The sequence below is a fragment of the Littorina saxatilis genome, linkage group LG1, assembly GCF_037325665.1.
Source record: "Littorina saxatilis isolate snail1 linkage group LG1, US_GU_Lsax_2.0, whole genome shotgun sequence".
NCBI lineage: Eukaryota > Metazoa > Mollusca > Gastropoda > Littorinimorpha > Littorinidae > Littorina > Littorina saxatilis.
The window spans coordinates 42631893-42649189 of NC_090245.1; the positions used below are offsets into that span (position 1 = coordinate 42631893).

Below are 17297 nucleotides of genomic sequence, written 5' to 3' on the forward strand. Positions count from 1 at the left end.
TTCCTGAAAAATTGCGTTTATATACACGAATACACTCGAATTTTGTATAAAAATTCCTCATTTGCATTAATATTGATCAATTCCAAGGGAAAACTCCAACAAATGAAATTACAGACAAAAGTCGAAACTAACCGTAAACTACCCGTACGATCGTGTCTCCGCAGCTGCCAGCAGACTGTTTTCCGTGTATGGTATTCTACGCTTTTGCGCTTTGGTTTCTTTGATCAAAGAAGAACTCTTACGGGAAAAAAATCAGAGAACTGATTCTGCAGATAGTAGAACTTACAATAATTTAAGGCACTAGCATATCTAGAGATCAGAGATGATGAACGTACAGTTATGACTGCAATATTCACTGAACAGAATGTATTATATGCGCTTCGTACGGTTCTACCAAATTATACTGTGTAACTAAACTATAAATGATTAAGATACATATTTCATTTCCTCCCCTGGAACTGATTTACCAGAACCCGTGCCAAAAATAACAGATACATGTAGATTTTTTGTGAATTTGTCCATGCATGATGATCTACTCATTTTCAATTGATTAGGCCCTATCATTTTGTTTTTTCATTTATATTTTAATTACTTCAGATGGCTGACTTTATTGTGCAGAAAAAAACCCACTGCTCCTGCTAAAAAATTCAGGGTTTAAGCCTAGGAGAGCAAGACTGTGGGTCATTTGATCCTCGATCAGCTGAACCAAATTCTGATTGTATATAATATTATATATTATATACTAAATATAGTCGGAGGCGTGAAGCTATAATTATTAGGGGAGCCCGGGTGCAATCTGAGCTTAGATACATGTATTACCAAATTGTGTGTCTGTGTGTGTGTGTCTGTGAGAGAGTGAAAGAGAGAGAGACACAAACACACACACAACTATATTTCACTGTGGAAAGAACATGTACTTGAATACTATTTGAAGTTCCCAAACCGTAAATTAATATTATATGACTGAACATCTTTGCATTTGATCAGAACTGTACTATCTCTACTTATCTCTGCAATCTGAGCTTAGATATAACCAAATTGTGTGTGTGAGAGAGAGACGCACACACACATAGTGACATACGCACAACTATTTCACTGTGAAAAGAACATGTACTTGTATATTATTAGAAGTCCCCAAACCGTAGGTTATGTATGACTGAACTTCTTTGCATTTCATCAGAACTGTGCTATCTCTACTTTGGGACTATGTTCAGAAGCAACTATACTTTGTAGAATTGTAGAACTTTGTAAATTTAAAAAAAAATCAGATCAGAGATTTCTTGCAAGCAACATGATATAAGATATATGTCAGTTTCGCTTTAGGTCTGGCCCGGTAAAATTGAAGAAGAACAGGCCTACCAGTGTAGTCATAACTGTTTCTTCTACCACCCCATTTAAATCAGAAGCTTCTAATTTGTTTGTAGTTAGTACCTTCTGTTTGTTGGTCAAACAACAAGGCATCACATTTGTTACCTTGGGAGAATAATTATCTATCTTTATTTATGTGGATGTATAGTCCAGATGCAGTTAATTTAGTGATGTATCAAACCAAACAAATTCTGAAATCATTGTAGATGCAGCTGAATACCTGAGGTTATTACCTTTAAGGAATATAAAAGACACAAAAAACACCTTCTAATCACGTCAAAAGTTTTACAGTTCGGGTTTCGTGTGGTAATTATGTCATCATACACCAGCCATACCTTAAAATAAGAGGTTGATCAGTTCCATTATTCACATTTCAAGCATTGTCCCTTGTATTATTTAAGCTCTGATTCACCAGACAACTTGCTCAAAAGGGCTCCGTAGATACTACACCTTTAATAACCTGAGCACTCTAACACAAAAATACAGAAAGTTAAGTGAGAAGTGTTGTGGCTCTTAACTTTTCTTCTGCTCAGCTCATGTATCATCTGTGTCTTTCTACTGTTTCAGGCTGACTGAGCTGGTTCTAGCTTTCGGATGGCAAGATGATTGTGAATGGGGATAAAAGCCACAGAAAACCGTAACCAGGTATTTTTCTATTTGATTTTGCAGTTTATAAGCCTTTTCCTGCAATTTTGTTCTTCGTTTTCTTTAAATTTTGACTCACCTGAGTAATCCGGAGGTTTTCTCCGATGTTATTTAACTCTCAAGCTAGAGTTTTGAAACTGTACACACTTCTAGGGACTGATGATCTCCACTGGGCCCGGTAGCTCAATTTGTAGAACACTGGACTGGTGATCCAAGGATCAACGGTTGGAATCCGGGCCGGGATGGACACGGGTCAACTTTATGTGCAGGCTCAGAGACGGTATCCATATTCCACCCCGTGTCACCACTGTGGCACATAAAAGACCTCGGTCATTCTGTCATAAGTGCAGGTGGTTGATAACACCTAAACACGCACACACCTGGGTAGCGCAACTGTTGTTACTAGAGCTCTTTCAACTGGGAGGAAGCGACTCGAATTTTCCAGCGATGGGACAATAAAGTTATGAAAATGAAAGGAAATATGATTCACCGTTGCCAAATTTTAAGGTCATGGCAGGGTCATGTTTGTGTCAAAACAAACAAGAGTTGGCCAGGAACTGGAAACTCATTTTGTTTAAAAAAAAAAGAAAAAAGTTTAGGCCAAAGAGACTTAAATCATTAAAGTTAACAGAATATCTTTTTATGTGTTATCTGCAGATTAATATACTGTTCATTGGCTTTCGATATTTGCAGGTGCCTGATTTCATGCTTATGTTGTATTGTAATTCTTGAATCGTTCTAACATTTAAATTTGCACAACGCATTTGTATATATATGGATGCATGTGTGGATGTATGCATACTTAGAACAATAGAAGACTATATTACACTAGTAATACCCGTGCTCCGCACGGGATTTTTTCTTCTTCATTAATTACAGAGTTAATTATGAATAAGCAACAACAAAAACGTGTTCAATGTGCAATGGCACGCGCGTACAGAACAAAATGCCACACGTTTATTGGGAGATAAAAAAGGGCACAGTGGTGGATTGGCCATGACTTGTGCAGTGACAACATTCTTTCTTTCTTTCTTTATTTGGTGTTTAACGTCGTTTACAACCACGAAGGTTAGAAAGGGGGGGGGGGGGGGAGGGGAGATGGGATAGAGCTACTTGTTTCTTGTTCACAAAAGCACTAATCAAAAAATTGCTCCAGGGGCTTGCAACGTAGTACAATATATTACCTTACTGGGAGAATGCAAGTTTGCAGTGACAACAGTAACGTATAAAATTTAGAAGTAATTGCGACAAAGTTACCCTAAAAAAGCGCTAGCACTCACAGAACAACAAAATGTGATAAAACATCAAACCTAAGAAAAGCAGCGTTCAATGTGCAATGAACTGCAAACCATTTACACAGCGGCAAACATGTGACGCTTTCTGAAATTTCGGTCAATGTAGCGATATTTTCTTTTTACCAGGCTCGGCGCTTGAATACACTTTCTTTGTTTTCTTGCGTAGCTGCTCGCCATTAGTAATGCAAGAATCTATAGCTTGGTGAAGGCAGACAGTTACGAAGGAAAGGCTAAATGCGGCAAAACAGAAAAAGTGGCTACATTGACCGAAATCTCAGAAAATATGACACATGGGAATGAAACAAACACATAAACACAGCATTAAATGAGCGAATAGTGTGCACAGTACAAAAAAAAGTTTTACACATCAGCAAATAGGAATGAAAAAGTAACCTAGTGGTAAATATACAGTGGGTTCTGTGAACAATAACAAATCATATAATTAGGAAAGAATAAAATAGTGTTAAATTGTGTCCTTTTCTGAGATTTCAGTCAATGTGGACAGTTTGAGAATTCAATCAATGTGACAAAATCATTTTGTCACGCTTCAGCCAAGATGATGAATGCTAGTTAAAATGTGTAAAAGAATATATAACACCAATCATATAATTGGGAAAGAAATCTCGTCGCAGTACCTCGACACTTCGAGTCGCCCACAATGAAACGTTTGTACGATTGACTGGACTTAAAACAAATTAGCGGTTACATTGAAATAAGTGAGGGACATAAATGTGCAAAAATATGTGCCCAGAGAACAATAGTTGTACACATCACCATATATGTCTTGAGACGGGGAAAAAAAACCAGCACTAAATGGAACAAAATTTGTACACTTCAGCAAACATGTGAGTGAAAAATAAAATGTTAACCCCTACACTGGTGCAATTCTGTAACACATGTTACATAGCCACTGGTGAATTAACAGAGAGAAAAATAACAAAAAACGGTCATATAGGTTTTCGCATCCATGGGAGGTAATCGGAACCGACCAAACAGACTGAGCCAGTAACGCGACATTTGTCGTGACAACCATGACCGCATCCATGGGAGGTAATCGGAACCGACCAAACAAACTGAGCCAGTAACGCGACATATATGTCGTGACAACCATGACAGTATACGTAAAGTAGCGCTCCGTACGGGATTTTTTCTTCTTCATTAATTACGCTGATGGGGTCTATGTCGACCAAAAGAGTGGGATTCCCTGTAGGTGGAGTTCCTGGAGGGGGATTCCCTGTAACAGGGAATACCACAGGATTTAGTTACTGTAGCGTGTCGCTGATATCGCTGAAAGTCACGTGATGCTTGGCGACATCGGTAGAATTTGATGTTTTTCAATCTTTTTTTTATATTTCTTAGAAATTCGAGTATGGTTTGCAAGTTTTATTGAAAAACTCCACCCTGTGGGATTTCCTGTATACAGGGAATCCCCCTCCAGGAACTCCACCTACAGGGAATCCCACTCTTTTGGTCGACATAGACCCCATCAGCATTAATAACAGAGTTAATTATGAATAAGCAACAACAAAAACGTGTTCAATGTGTAATGGCACGCGCGTACAGAACAAAATGCCATACATTTATTGGGAGAGATAAGAAAAGGGCACAGTGGTGGATTGGCCATGACTTGTGCAGTGACAACAGTAACATTAAATTTAGAAGTAATTGCGACAAAGTTACCCCAAAAAAGCGCTAGCACACACAGAACAACAAAATGTGATAAAACATCAAACCTAAGAAAAGCAGCGTTCAATGTGCAATGAACGACAAACCATTTACACAGCAGCAAACATGTGACGCTTTACGCTTTCTGAAATTTCGGTCAATGTAGCGATATTTTCTTTTTACCAGGCTCGGCGCTTGAATACACTTTCTTTGTTTTCTTGCGTAGCTGCTCGCCATTAGTAATGCAAGAATCTACAGCTTGGTGAAGGCAGACAGTTACGAAGGAAAGGCTTAATGCGGCAAAACAAAAAAAGTGGCTACATTGACCGAAATCTCAGAAAATATGACACATGGGAATGAAACAAACACATAAAGACAGCATTAAATGAGCAAATAGTGTGCACAGTAACAAAAAAAAGTTTTACACATCAGCAAATAGGAATGAAAAAGTAACCCAGTGGTAAATATACAGTGGGTTCTGTGAACAACAACTAATCATATAATTAATAATTGGGAAAGAATAAAACAGAGTTAAATTGTGCCCTTTTCTGAGATTTCAGTCAATGTGGACAGTCTGAGAATTCCATCAATGTGACAAAATCATTTTGTCACGCTTCAACCAAGATGATGAATGCTAGTTAAAATGTGTAAATGAATATATAACACCAATCATATAATTGGGAAAGAAATCTCGTCGCACTATCCCGACAGCTCGAGTCACCCACAATGAAACGTTTGTACGATTGTCTGGACTTAAACAAATTAGCGGTTACATTGACATAAGTGAGGGACATAAATGTGCAAAAAAGTGTGCCCAGAGAACAGTAGTTGTACACATCACCATATATGTCTTGAGACGGGGAAAAAACCCAGCACTAAATGTAACAAAATTTGTACACTTCAGCAAACATGTGAGTGAAAAATAAAATGTTAACCCTTACACTGGTGCAATTCTGTAACACGTTACATAGCCACTGGTGAATTAACAGAGAGAAAAATAACAAAAAACGGTCCTATAGGTTTTCGCATCCCCGGGAGGTAATCGAAACCGACCAAACAGACTGAGCCAGTAGCGCGACATATGTCGTGACAACCAGGTGACAGTATACGTAAAGTAGCGCGACATATAGCCTAAGGGTTAAAATGTGAAATTGATTCTGCGTTCTGCGAACAACAAAATGTTTACACATGCATTGTGCACAGAGAACAAAAGTTTACAGATCACCATGCATATATGGCATTATGATGGTTAGGCCTGAAGAAATAAATTTGCTTTTGTTTAATATTTCTCTTGGGCTGCAAGCCAGCACAACATAATTAAAACATTTCATTTGCCAAATCAGCGCCACCAAAACTGATAAATAGGACTAAGCATGGAGTATTCATTGCAGGGGCTCTTTTTACATTTAGTCAAGTTTTGACTAAATGTTTTAACGTAGAGGGGGGAATCGAGACGAGGGTCGTGGTGTATGTGCGTGCGTGTGTGTGTGTGTCTGTCTGTCTGTGTGTGTGTGTGTAGAGCGATTCAGACTAAACTACTGGGCCGATCTTTATGAAATTTGACATGAGAGTTCCTGGGTATGAAATCCCCGAACGTTTTTTTCATTTTTTTGATAAATGTCTTTGATGACGTCATATCCGGCTTTTCGTGAAAGTTGAGGCGGCACTGTCACGCCCTCATTTTTCAACCAAATTGGTTGAAATTTTGGTCAAGTAATCTTCGACGAAGCCCGGACTTCGGTATTGCATTTCAGCTTGGTGGCTTAAAAATTAATTAATGACTTTGGTCATTAAAAATCTGAAAATTGTAAAAAAAAAATAAAAATTTATAAAACGATCCAAATTTACGTTCATCTTATTCTCCATCATTTTCTGATTCCAAAAACATATAAATATGTTATATTTGGATTAAAAACAAGCTCTGGAAATTAAATATATAAAAATTATTATCAAAATTAAATTGTCGAAATCAATTTAAAAACACTTTCATCTTATTCCTTGTCGGTTCCTGATTCCAAAAACATATAGATATGATATGTTTGGATTGAAAACACGCTCAGAAAGTTAAAACAAAGAGAGGTACAGAAAGGCGTGCTATCCTTCTTAGCGCAACTACTACCCCGCTCTTCTTGTCAATTTCACTGCCTTTGCCATGAGCGGTGGACTGACGATGCTACGAGTATACGGTCTTGCTGAAAAATGGCATTGCGTTCAGTTTCATTCTGTGAGTTCGACAGCTACTTGACTAAATGTTGTATTTTCGCCTTACGCGACTTGTTTGTTTGTCATGCTGTGTGCCACACGCGTTGCAGTTGTCACCGTGTGTAGAGTTTAAGATGATGTGATTCCTATTCTTATAAAGACAAAGTCGATCTCCGTTACACCCCCGCAAAAATGTACAGTTGATGATTGCCCATATGGTCTTTGTTGATGTTCTTTGTCTCGTGACTTTATCGATATGTCGCAAAATGATTCCACAAAATTCAAAACAGGGATCAGATTTTACCCGCAACTACTGACTCTGAAAAGGTTGTGAAAAAATGGGTTGAATGTGAATGTTTATTCCTGAGACAATGCTTGGAGAGCTTCTCCCGATGTAACTGCGTCATCTGAAGTGGACTGCCTGACTGGGTTGGGTTTTGTGTTGCGTGTTGTGTTGCATCAAACATGTATGTGGATTGTGTTGAATTTTGTGTTGCGGGAATCATGTCATCTTCCATGATTTGACTGGACGTCGAGGTGGTTTGATGTGTTTGTAGGAGTGCTTGTTGCTGCAGGGTTGTTTGGTGCAGCGGTGGGTGTAGGTGAACCTAGTGCAGATGAAGATTAGCTGGCTATTGCTGCAGGGTTGTTTGGTGCAGCAGTGGGTGTAGATGAACGTAGTGCAGATGAAGATTAGCTGGCTATTGCTACAGGGTTGTTTGGTGCAGCGGTGGGTGTAGATGAACATAGTGCAGATGAAGATGAGCTGGCTATTGCTGCAGGGTTGTTTGGTGCAGCGGTGGGTGTAGATGAACGTAGTGCAGATGAAGATGAGCTGGCTATTGCTGCAGGGTTGTTTGGTGCAGCAGTGGGTGTAGATGAACGTAGTGCAGATGAAGATTAGCTGGCTATTGCTGCAGGGTTGTTTGGTGCAGCAGTGGGTGTAGATGAACGTAGTGCAGATGAAGATGAGCTGGCTATTGCCGCAGGGTTGTTTGGTGCAGCAGTGGGTGTAGATGAACGTAGTGCAGATGAAGATGAGGTGGCCGACTGGAGGCGGTGATTTTCACGCCTAAGATTGGTTAGTTGTGTGAAGTCTTTGCTCGCTTTGGTTTTTGCATCTGACAATTGGTTGATGATGGTCTGGAAAGATTGCTTTTGTTTTTGTCGAAGTCGGGGTACTGCTTCACAGGCCAAGTTGTGGTCACCGTCTTGAAGTGAGGTCGCAGTGAGTTGGTCGTTATGACACCATATCTGAAGAAAATGAAAAAAAAAATTATACCTTATACACAGGAGTATGCAACACTGAAAAATGATTTGTTTTGGCAGGAATGACGTTTGCATGATTACGTCTACATGAACAACATTTTCTCTTTATACGTTTGCTCATTCATTGGTGTAAAAATCCAGCCCCCCCCCCCCCAAATGATCACACACACACAGTGATGAAAGTGCGCATCTCTTCCCAGCCTTGCAGTGCTTTGAAAGTTGGAAGCATTAAAGGTAAAAGCCATCGTGAAGATACGACCAAAAAGTATGACGTCTAAAATATATAATGATTCAAACGCATAGTATAACATAAGTAAATGACAACAGAAAATATATACATGGTTCAAACACACACACACACACACACACACACATACACACACACACACACACACACACACACACACACAATCAAGTGCACGCATCCATGCATATACACTCATGTACACACACACACACACGCACACAATAAATGTACGTCCAATGGAACGTGTGCGCGTGTGTGTGGATGCTGTTTTCAGGTAATAGAACCCCCCCCACATGTATGGCCTATGCCATGGGTTAGAGAAGTAGAAAAAGCAAGATTCGTTCACCCCCCCCCCCCCCCCCCCACATCCCAATGCATGGGTTAGAGAAAGTAGAAAAAGCAAGATTCGTTCACCCCCTCCCCCTCCATGTATGGACTGGGAGAAAAAAAAATGTTATTAGCAAAATCATAAAATTAAAATACGCCTACATAACACAATTTTCCCTATGCTGTTTTCAGGTAATAGACCCCCCCCCCCCCCCCCCTTCCCCCATGCATGGCCTAAGCAAGATTCTTTTACCCCCCCCCCCCCACACACACACACACAATGGAGTGCACGCATCCATGCATATAAAGTCATGTACACACACACAAACACACACCCAATAAAGGTACATCCAATGGTACGTGTGTGTGCTGTTTTCAGGTAATAGCACCGCCCTCCCTCCCCCCTCATGTATGGCCTATACTATGGGTCATAGATTTTTACGAAATGGAAATCTAAAACGTCTAAAATATATAATGATTCAATAAACTCTACACTGAACAAAAAAACACCCTTCGACAGTACTGATGAGCGACCTTGTGTACCTTACATTCATGGGGCCAAATTTGTCCAACCAATTTGTTTTATTTAACTTAGAAATTTGATTCATCCTAAAATGTTTTCTTTCTTACTCAAGGGACGTAACCACTCAGTACACGTTTTCGAAGAATTCGATTTTGGGGGTGAAATCTATTAAATTTTACCACCAATTTTCTTCACATGCAAGAAACTGACATGCTTTTCGTCCATAAATAATTTCACTTCTTAACATTTCAGTCTTGAGTATAATGTCGAGGGGGAAATATGTACACAGGCGAAACGATGAAATCGTGACACTGGCAAAATCCTGCAGTTCAGCGTGGCGTGGAGATTGAGAAACGTGGCGAATAATGTTGCAAATTCTCTATCTCTATAGGATAACCCCTGTGGCAGAATACAGCAAGGTTAGGAACACTTTAAAAAAGTTTTACAGACTGATAAATGGGATTTACCTGTAGAGCCAGTTGTAGGATCCACCAGTCGATGGCAAAAGATTTGACAGCTGCCTCGATTCAAAGCTGGGTAGGGGAGGAGCAAGTTCGCTTTGGGTCTGACCAAAGACTGTGCGACCGCACGCGACCTTGCACTACCTTGCGGGGCCTCAAACTAAAGCATGTACGTGTAATATTTTTTATATATCCAGTATCTTCACAACATTATCATACTTTGTACCGAGTTTTAAGTCAGAGAAATAAAACACACGGCTAGGTTCGTCTGGGGTGCGGTCGCGTAGTGTTTAGTCAGACCGTTCGCTTTCGGCCAATGGGATAGCTGGGATATTTGGTCTGCTACGAAATTTTTTGCCGAAAAGCCTCCAAAAGCCATTTCGCTTTCGAACTCGTGAATCTAACCCGTCGCATCGTGTTCAGCGCGATCCTTTCCTACGGGAAAACCGAGGGACAGGGGCCAAATCGGCGGGGTTTGGTAGGAGATACGTCCACACGGCGAAAAAGCCCACGCGTATTATAATATAGATTGTTTGGTTTGTGTTGGGGCATACATGGATAAGAATGATTTGAGTTTAACAAAACGGGATTGGAGTGTGAGTATTATGTCGCATTGCCAAGCTGTTTTCCTTGTGTTTTTGCATGCTGGGCTGAATAAAATGTAGTGATCTTGTGATTGTGTTGCAGACTTGCAACGCTGACGGTAATGGATCGTCGCAGGGGAGGAACGGGGACCAGCAACAATGACACAGGGTACGGGTACGTTTCTCCCAGCAACCCTTCAGGCTATGATGCAGTGAGGGACCTGTCTACCTTGTCTCACCTCAGCAGAACTCAGTGTCCTTCGCAGCAGCCACTGTCTCCTGGCAACCCCTTTGAGCAAGCAGATGGTGGGGCTACTTCCACTGCCTTATCTGCAGAGTTAGAAAGACGCTATGCTGGGCAACATCCCCTTCTTCATGGCAGCAACTTTGCTTATGCCATGGGGAATCTTCCCACCAGCCTTCCTTCACTCGACCGTCTAGGTTTTCCTGATGCTTTGGATTATACTCGTTTTGGGGTTAGACCAAGTGCGAGTCAATCTGGCTTGGGTGTTTCAAGGTATGGCCTAGAACGTGCTGACGCCTATGAGTTTGACAGAGGGCAAGTTAGTGGGCTCATGGGCCAAGGGCATGCTTTATTCAGCACTGGGCAAGCTGCTGGTTCCCTGCAGATGCCAGGCTACAATGCAAACAAAGACGGTGGCACCTATTTTGGTGTGACATCCCATGTGAGTGTCGAGGAGAACATGGCTAGGGGTTCTTCTGTGGATATCAACCACTTTGACAGAGGTCGACTTAGTGTGTCTCCTCACGGTAACCGTAGAAGTGCATATAATGATGGCAGTCACTTGAATCATCCCAGAGACAATTTTCCTGGTGGCTCCGCACCAGAAAGAAGTCCATTCTTTGTTTCTCGGCAACGCAGTTCACCCCATGTTTCTTCTTCGCAGGCATGCCCTGACATCTTGGAAAACTACAGCCAAAGGCAGGCAACCATGCTGGCAGAGAGCAGAAGTCACGTGGACAGTGCAGGGAGATACCAAAGCCATTACTCTACTTCAGTGCCATCTTACATTCCCCTCGGTGGTGCATCTAACTACGTTTACTGTAACTCGCCTATGGTGTCTTCTGTCCGCTCTTTCAACCCAACGCTTCCACACAGCACATACAACCCAGGTTCCCCGTTTGACTGTGTGCCAAGCCCCGAGCTTCAGTTCAATGCCCCACCACCAGCACACTCTGCGCCGCCTGCCCATGCTCACATTCCTGATGCAGTGTTGCAGAGGTGTGGCTTCACTGACAGTGAGAAGAAGCAATTAGCAGAGAGAAATCTGTATGACGCCAACTTTCTCCACTTACAGTCGCATGGGGTGCAAAACAGGAACAACAGCTATGACCATGGCGGTACCATAAACTCGCACAGAGAGAACGACCTAGTATCACCTCCTGGAGATGCTCGTGCCATGAAGTCACCGACACATTCTGAAGAGGAATCGCAGATGTCAACAGAAATTGAAAACGCATCAGGCAGGCTTGCTGAGAACAAAATAATGTTAAACAATGAAGTCTTTGAAGGAGAGAGAGCATGTGGACAAAATGAACCAACTTCCCAAACAGCTAGACATTACCTTGAAGCAAAAACATTTTCACAGGTGACTAGGCATGCGGAAAGCTCAAAAGAGGATGCTTTATTTTCAGCTAGCAATGAAACCATTGCCAGAGATGCCAGCTTCAGCAGTATTATTTCAAATTCTGATAGAGCTGGTGAACAATTCCCTTTTCAACAGAAAACTGAAAGAGAGTTGCTAGAAAATCCTGACAGATCTTTTCCTTCAAACACTGGTGCTGGTTCCTTCATGCAAGAAAAAGTACTTGCAGCAAGCCAGAGAGAGGGGTGTCAAACACCACCGGCCAGGAAGGTACAGTCTACTCCGTTTACCGTGACGCCAAGTATGTATTCAGAATCAAGTGATGGGGAGGAAGACACAGAACCGGAAGAACAACCTGTGGTTGAAAAGAGTCTTGAGTATACAGCAGGGCTAAACCTTGAAGCAGTGCTCCCAGAGTTAGATAACAAAACTGGAGCACCCAAGCTCTCCACTCACAACATAAACGTTCAATCAGCAGACAACACCAGACTTGAAAGTGCCACAGTGAAAGAAGAGCCTGAGCATTACGACAGCTCAACATCAGAGTACGAACCCCCATCGCCCCGTGAGGCACCTGCCAAATACCCAACACAAGCTTCATTAAAACAAAAAAAGAGAAAGCACCATTGCAGAACATCTTTCATTGAAGAGTCAGGCGATGGTGTGGAAGGGGACAAGCCACCGAGGATAAGGCTCATCATCAGAAAGGAAAGACCCAAGAAGACGTCAAGAGTGAAGAACGAGGCAACGAAACAGTCCAACACTAAAGTCACCCAAAACTTGGGTTCCAAGGTGGGAAAAACAAGTGGAATTACAAAGGGTAAGAAAGGCAACAAAACATGTCCCATTTGTCAAAAGACTTTCAGTCGAGCAGACAGTCTTACCTGCCACATGCGTGTCCATACTGGAGATAGACCCTATGTCTGTGAATACTGTAGCACATCTTACAAAGTCTCAAGCCATCTCAGAGACCATGTGCGCTCAAAACACACAAATACCACACCTTATGAATGTGAAAAGTGCAACAAAACTTTCACCTATAACACTGCCAAGCGCAGGCATGAAAAAATCTGCGGTAAGGATTTGTCTGAGCGTGTTGAGTTTGTATGCGCTAAGTGTGAGAAAGGCTTTGTGACAGCAAAAGGTTACGAGAAGCATCAGATGAAATGCAATGAGTCAAGAACAGTTGTCAGTGGAGTAAAAGATGAAGATATGCCGTTCATATGCATCACTTGTGAGAAACGCTATGACACTTTTCCAGGCTTGGATCGTCACCAGCGTTTCTTTTGTGGGAGAAGCCCTCAGAAAGGCCGATATGAATGCGAGGAGTGTGGGAAAGTTTTCCTGAAACGAAACCGGTACATAACACACACTCGCCGTCATGTAGGAGATAAACCGTTCAAGTGCACACAGTGTGATGCTTGTTTCTATGACAGCCGCACATTGCGTCGACATGTAGTTCATCACAACGGTGGGAACAAAAAGTTCAAGTGCTCCTTGTGTGATGCTGCTTACTACATGAAGCACTGCTTGTCTCTGCATGTCATGCGCGTTCACTGTGGAATGAAGCCTTACAAGTGCAATGAATGTGAGTTAGATTTCTCAAGTGGGTATAAACTCTCCAGACACATTCGCCGTGTCCATAGGAAGGAAAGACGCTTCAAGTGTATGCTTTGCAGCAACAGATTCTTCGATTCAAGTGGCTGGATGACGCACATGCGCATGCATGCCCTCCCGCCAAACAAACCTGGCAGAGGAAGAACTGTAAAGCAGCACACTTGTAAATTATGTCAAAAATCATTCTTCAAGAAAGATTTACAGGTCCATGTGGCATCTGAACATCCTGGAGCAACTCTGCATCAAGCCCTTGGCAAACAGCTTGCAAAATGTGACATATGTTTCAAAGACTTCTCTTGCCAGGATAGTTTGCGTGTGCACAGGCTTCGACATTCAGGACTGAGACCGTTTAAGTGTGACCAGTGCAACAAATCGTTCATGCTCAAGTCTGCGCTTGTCTTGCACCAGCGTAGGCACACTGACTTTCGCCCACATGGTTGCCCAAAATGTGGAGAGATGTTTCGCTGGAAGGCTTCTGTGACACAGCATATGCTCCACCACCACCCATTACCAGAAGGAGAAAATGATGTCAAAAAGTTCACCTGTCATAAGTGTGGGAAAATGTTCAAGCAACAGATATGTCTCAATGTTCACATGAAGCGACACTGGGATGTGATGCCCCATATTTGCTGTGATTGTGGGAAGGGGTTTGTGGAGCTTAGTCGCTTGAAGATCCACATGTCCAAACATGATGGACCCAAACCGTTCATGTGTGAAAACTGTGGTGCTGGATTTTTTTACAAATATCTTTTGGATGACCATATCAGAAAGAAGCACACAGCTACACCCAGACAAAGCTGGCTGTGTGAGGAGTGTGGAAAATCCCTTTCTAGAAAAGACTCACTTCTCCATCATATGGCACTGCATGCAAAATATCCAGGCGGCAAAATTCCCCAGAAAGGGCGCCGCAAAGGTAGCAAGTATCCTCAGAAATTCCCCAGACTTGTCCAGCCTAAAAGCTCTATGGATGGTATGCACAGCACACCAGGGCAGTCGAGAGAAGGGATGGAAAGCTCAGAGTCTGGATTGTTGCGCTCAGATGCCAGCACGAATGTTGGACCTTTGACTGACTGGAGGCCAGCAGAGAATGTAACTGATCTTCCAGTGGGAACCGCAGAGCAGCCTAGATTGACTATGCCTGCAGAGGAGATGTCGCCATATCAGTTCAGCACATACATCCATCATACAATCCCATGGCCGCAGCCAGAAGGACATTAATTGATGTTAAAACCGAGAGAACAGCTCTCTGAATATTATACGCTACAGTGCTTGTTTGATTTTAGGCAGGGGTCCTATAAACTGATTGTTCTCCAATGTATAAATCTTCATGGCTTGGTCTGTTACTAAACATGTCTCAAATGCAGCACGGTGTGAGTAGACTAGATATTTTGATTTGCCCAAGAAACTTTAACTTGATTCATACTTCTTACCAAGGAATGGGCAAAATGCAATGGAAAATCAAAAACATGAAGCATGAAGGACTTCTCTTTTCATGCAGGACTGCAGTTTGAATGTGTGCATGCTTGACATTTAAACTCAAAGTGTAGATTATTCAGCGCCACAGATTATCAATGCTCAGATCTGACCGTGCTGGTATTGTACAAAGAGTATGCTTGAGGCAGAGGTGTTAGAGCATGCCGTCGCTGTAATTTACAAACCTTGTATGTAGCTCAATTTTTGGACCTGAAAACAGTAATTAGCTCCCTTATTTTGTTGCCCATGTGGTGAGAAAAGCTTGAATCTCCAGTTGCTTTCTAAAGTGAGAAAAAGTTCTTGAGAAAAAACTTGAACTGTATCTTCATTTGTGTCAAGAGAGCGCCAAAAAAAAACCTGCTTCAGTTAAACTTACGAGGTTTTTGTGCCACACTTGGACAGAAATATGTCACAACATGGAAGATATGAGGTTGCTGCTGTTGTATTTTTGCCTCACAAAAAAATTTTTCTCCCAAATACTGAAATATAACCACTGAACATTAGGTGACAAAGGGAAAAAATCGTATTATATACTAATTCTGGATGACTCCTTCTGATAAAAAGCTCCTATATATCTCAATATTTTCTCAGTTGTATCGAAAATCATTAACAACTAACATTAACACACATTTGGACTGCTATTGCATTTTTTTAAAGAAAATATCAACCCATGAATTGAAGTTATAATTATTTGATGCAGTGAATTTTCAAAACTGTCTTTTTTGTTTTTCTCAAAACAGCAAAAATTGAGATACGAGGTTTGTGAATTCAGACATGGGATTCAGAAAAAGTGATAATTAAGGAAAAAGAAGGTGGGGGTCTGGGGGCTGCAGAAGGCCCCCAGTAGGGTCCATGGGCAACGCCCGTGGTCAGGGTCCGGGGGCACAGCCCCCAGAAGCTGAAGGTTTTTAGTGTTTTAGACACAAAAATGGCCCTGAAATGCATATTTCAGCTTACATATACCCCAAATATACCTACATATACATATACCTACATATACCCCAACATTTTCTCAGCGGATTTGCACGAATCTCAAGAATGATCCCTGGAGCCTACAAATTTAAGGAATTCCGTAAATTTAAGGAAGAATCCCATGTCTGGAATTACAGCGATGATGTGTAGCTGTAGTAGTGTGGGTGCTGTGTGTGTGCATACATATCCTGTGGGTGTGTGTGCATGTGTACTGGTGTGTGACAGCCGTCGAGAGAGGAAGAGAAAGAGTGGTTGTTCTGATTTTTTTTCCTAATATATATATATAATATACACATGTATTTTTATTTATTGAAATAATAAGCTTTGTATGTGTTGTGATCAGAAGGTATTGTTGCAATCACTCACAGTATATGTGACTAATTTTACACCTCTCACTTCACTGAATAAAATTTATGTGAAGTGTGAATGAATACTGCCTCTGCTCTGTTCATTTTTGGCAGCTTCCCGGGAAGAGTCAGAAGTTTTTGCTGAATGAATTGTGCAGACTGACCAAAGTACAAGTACATTAAAACAATAAAAAAAATAAAAAGACCTGCTATGTGCAGAAACAAGAATTCAGCCGGGCTTGTATATCATGTAAGGATGCTCTTATTCCATGTAAAAGCTGGGACAGGTTTTTGGTGTTTTTAAAGATGGTTACCATGGGGAGGAACGGGTCTCTTTATACAAAATGAAGAAAACTAGAACAACGGTTTTAAGCTCACCATACCTTACTGATTCACTGTAATTAAAAAAAACAAGTCGCGTAAGGCGAAATTACTACATTTAGTCAAGCTGTCGAACTCACAAAAAGCCGGATATGACGTCATCAAAGACATTTATATAAAATAAAAAAAAATGAAAAAGAACGTCTGGGGATATTATACCCAGGAACTTTCATGTAAAATTTCATGAAGATCGGTCTAGTAGTTTTCTCTAAATCGCTCTACATACACCACACCCTCGTCTCGATTCCCCCCTCTACGTTAAAACATTTAGTCAAAACTTGACTAAATGTAAAAAGAAGATAGATTGGTAACGT

General features: G+C 41.5%; 1 protein-coding gene across 1 annotated transcript; it reads left to right on the top strand.

The window, feature by feature from the left end:
- The first annotated feature begins 149 nt into the window (after positions 1-149).
- LOC138970268 (uncharacterized) lies at positions 150-16830 on the top strand. The gene is made up of 3 exons (XM_070342766.1): positions 150-186; positions 1936-2013; positions 10690-16830. Exon 3 carries the CDS (start codon positions 10709-10711, stop codon positions 15026-15028), a length of 4320 nt encoding a protein of 1439 aa, XP_070198867.1. The 5' UTR covers positions 150-186; positions 1936-2013; positions 10690-10708; the 3' UTR covers positions 15029-16830.
- The last annotated feature ends 467 nt before the right edge of the window (positions 16831-17297 follow it).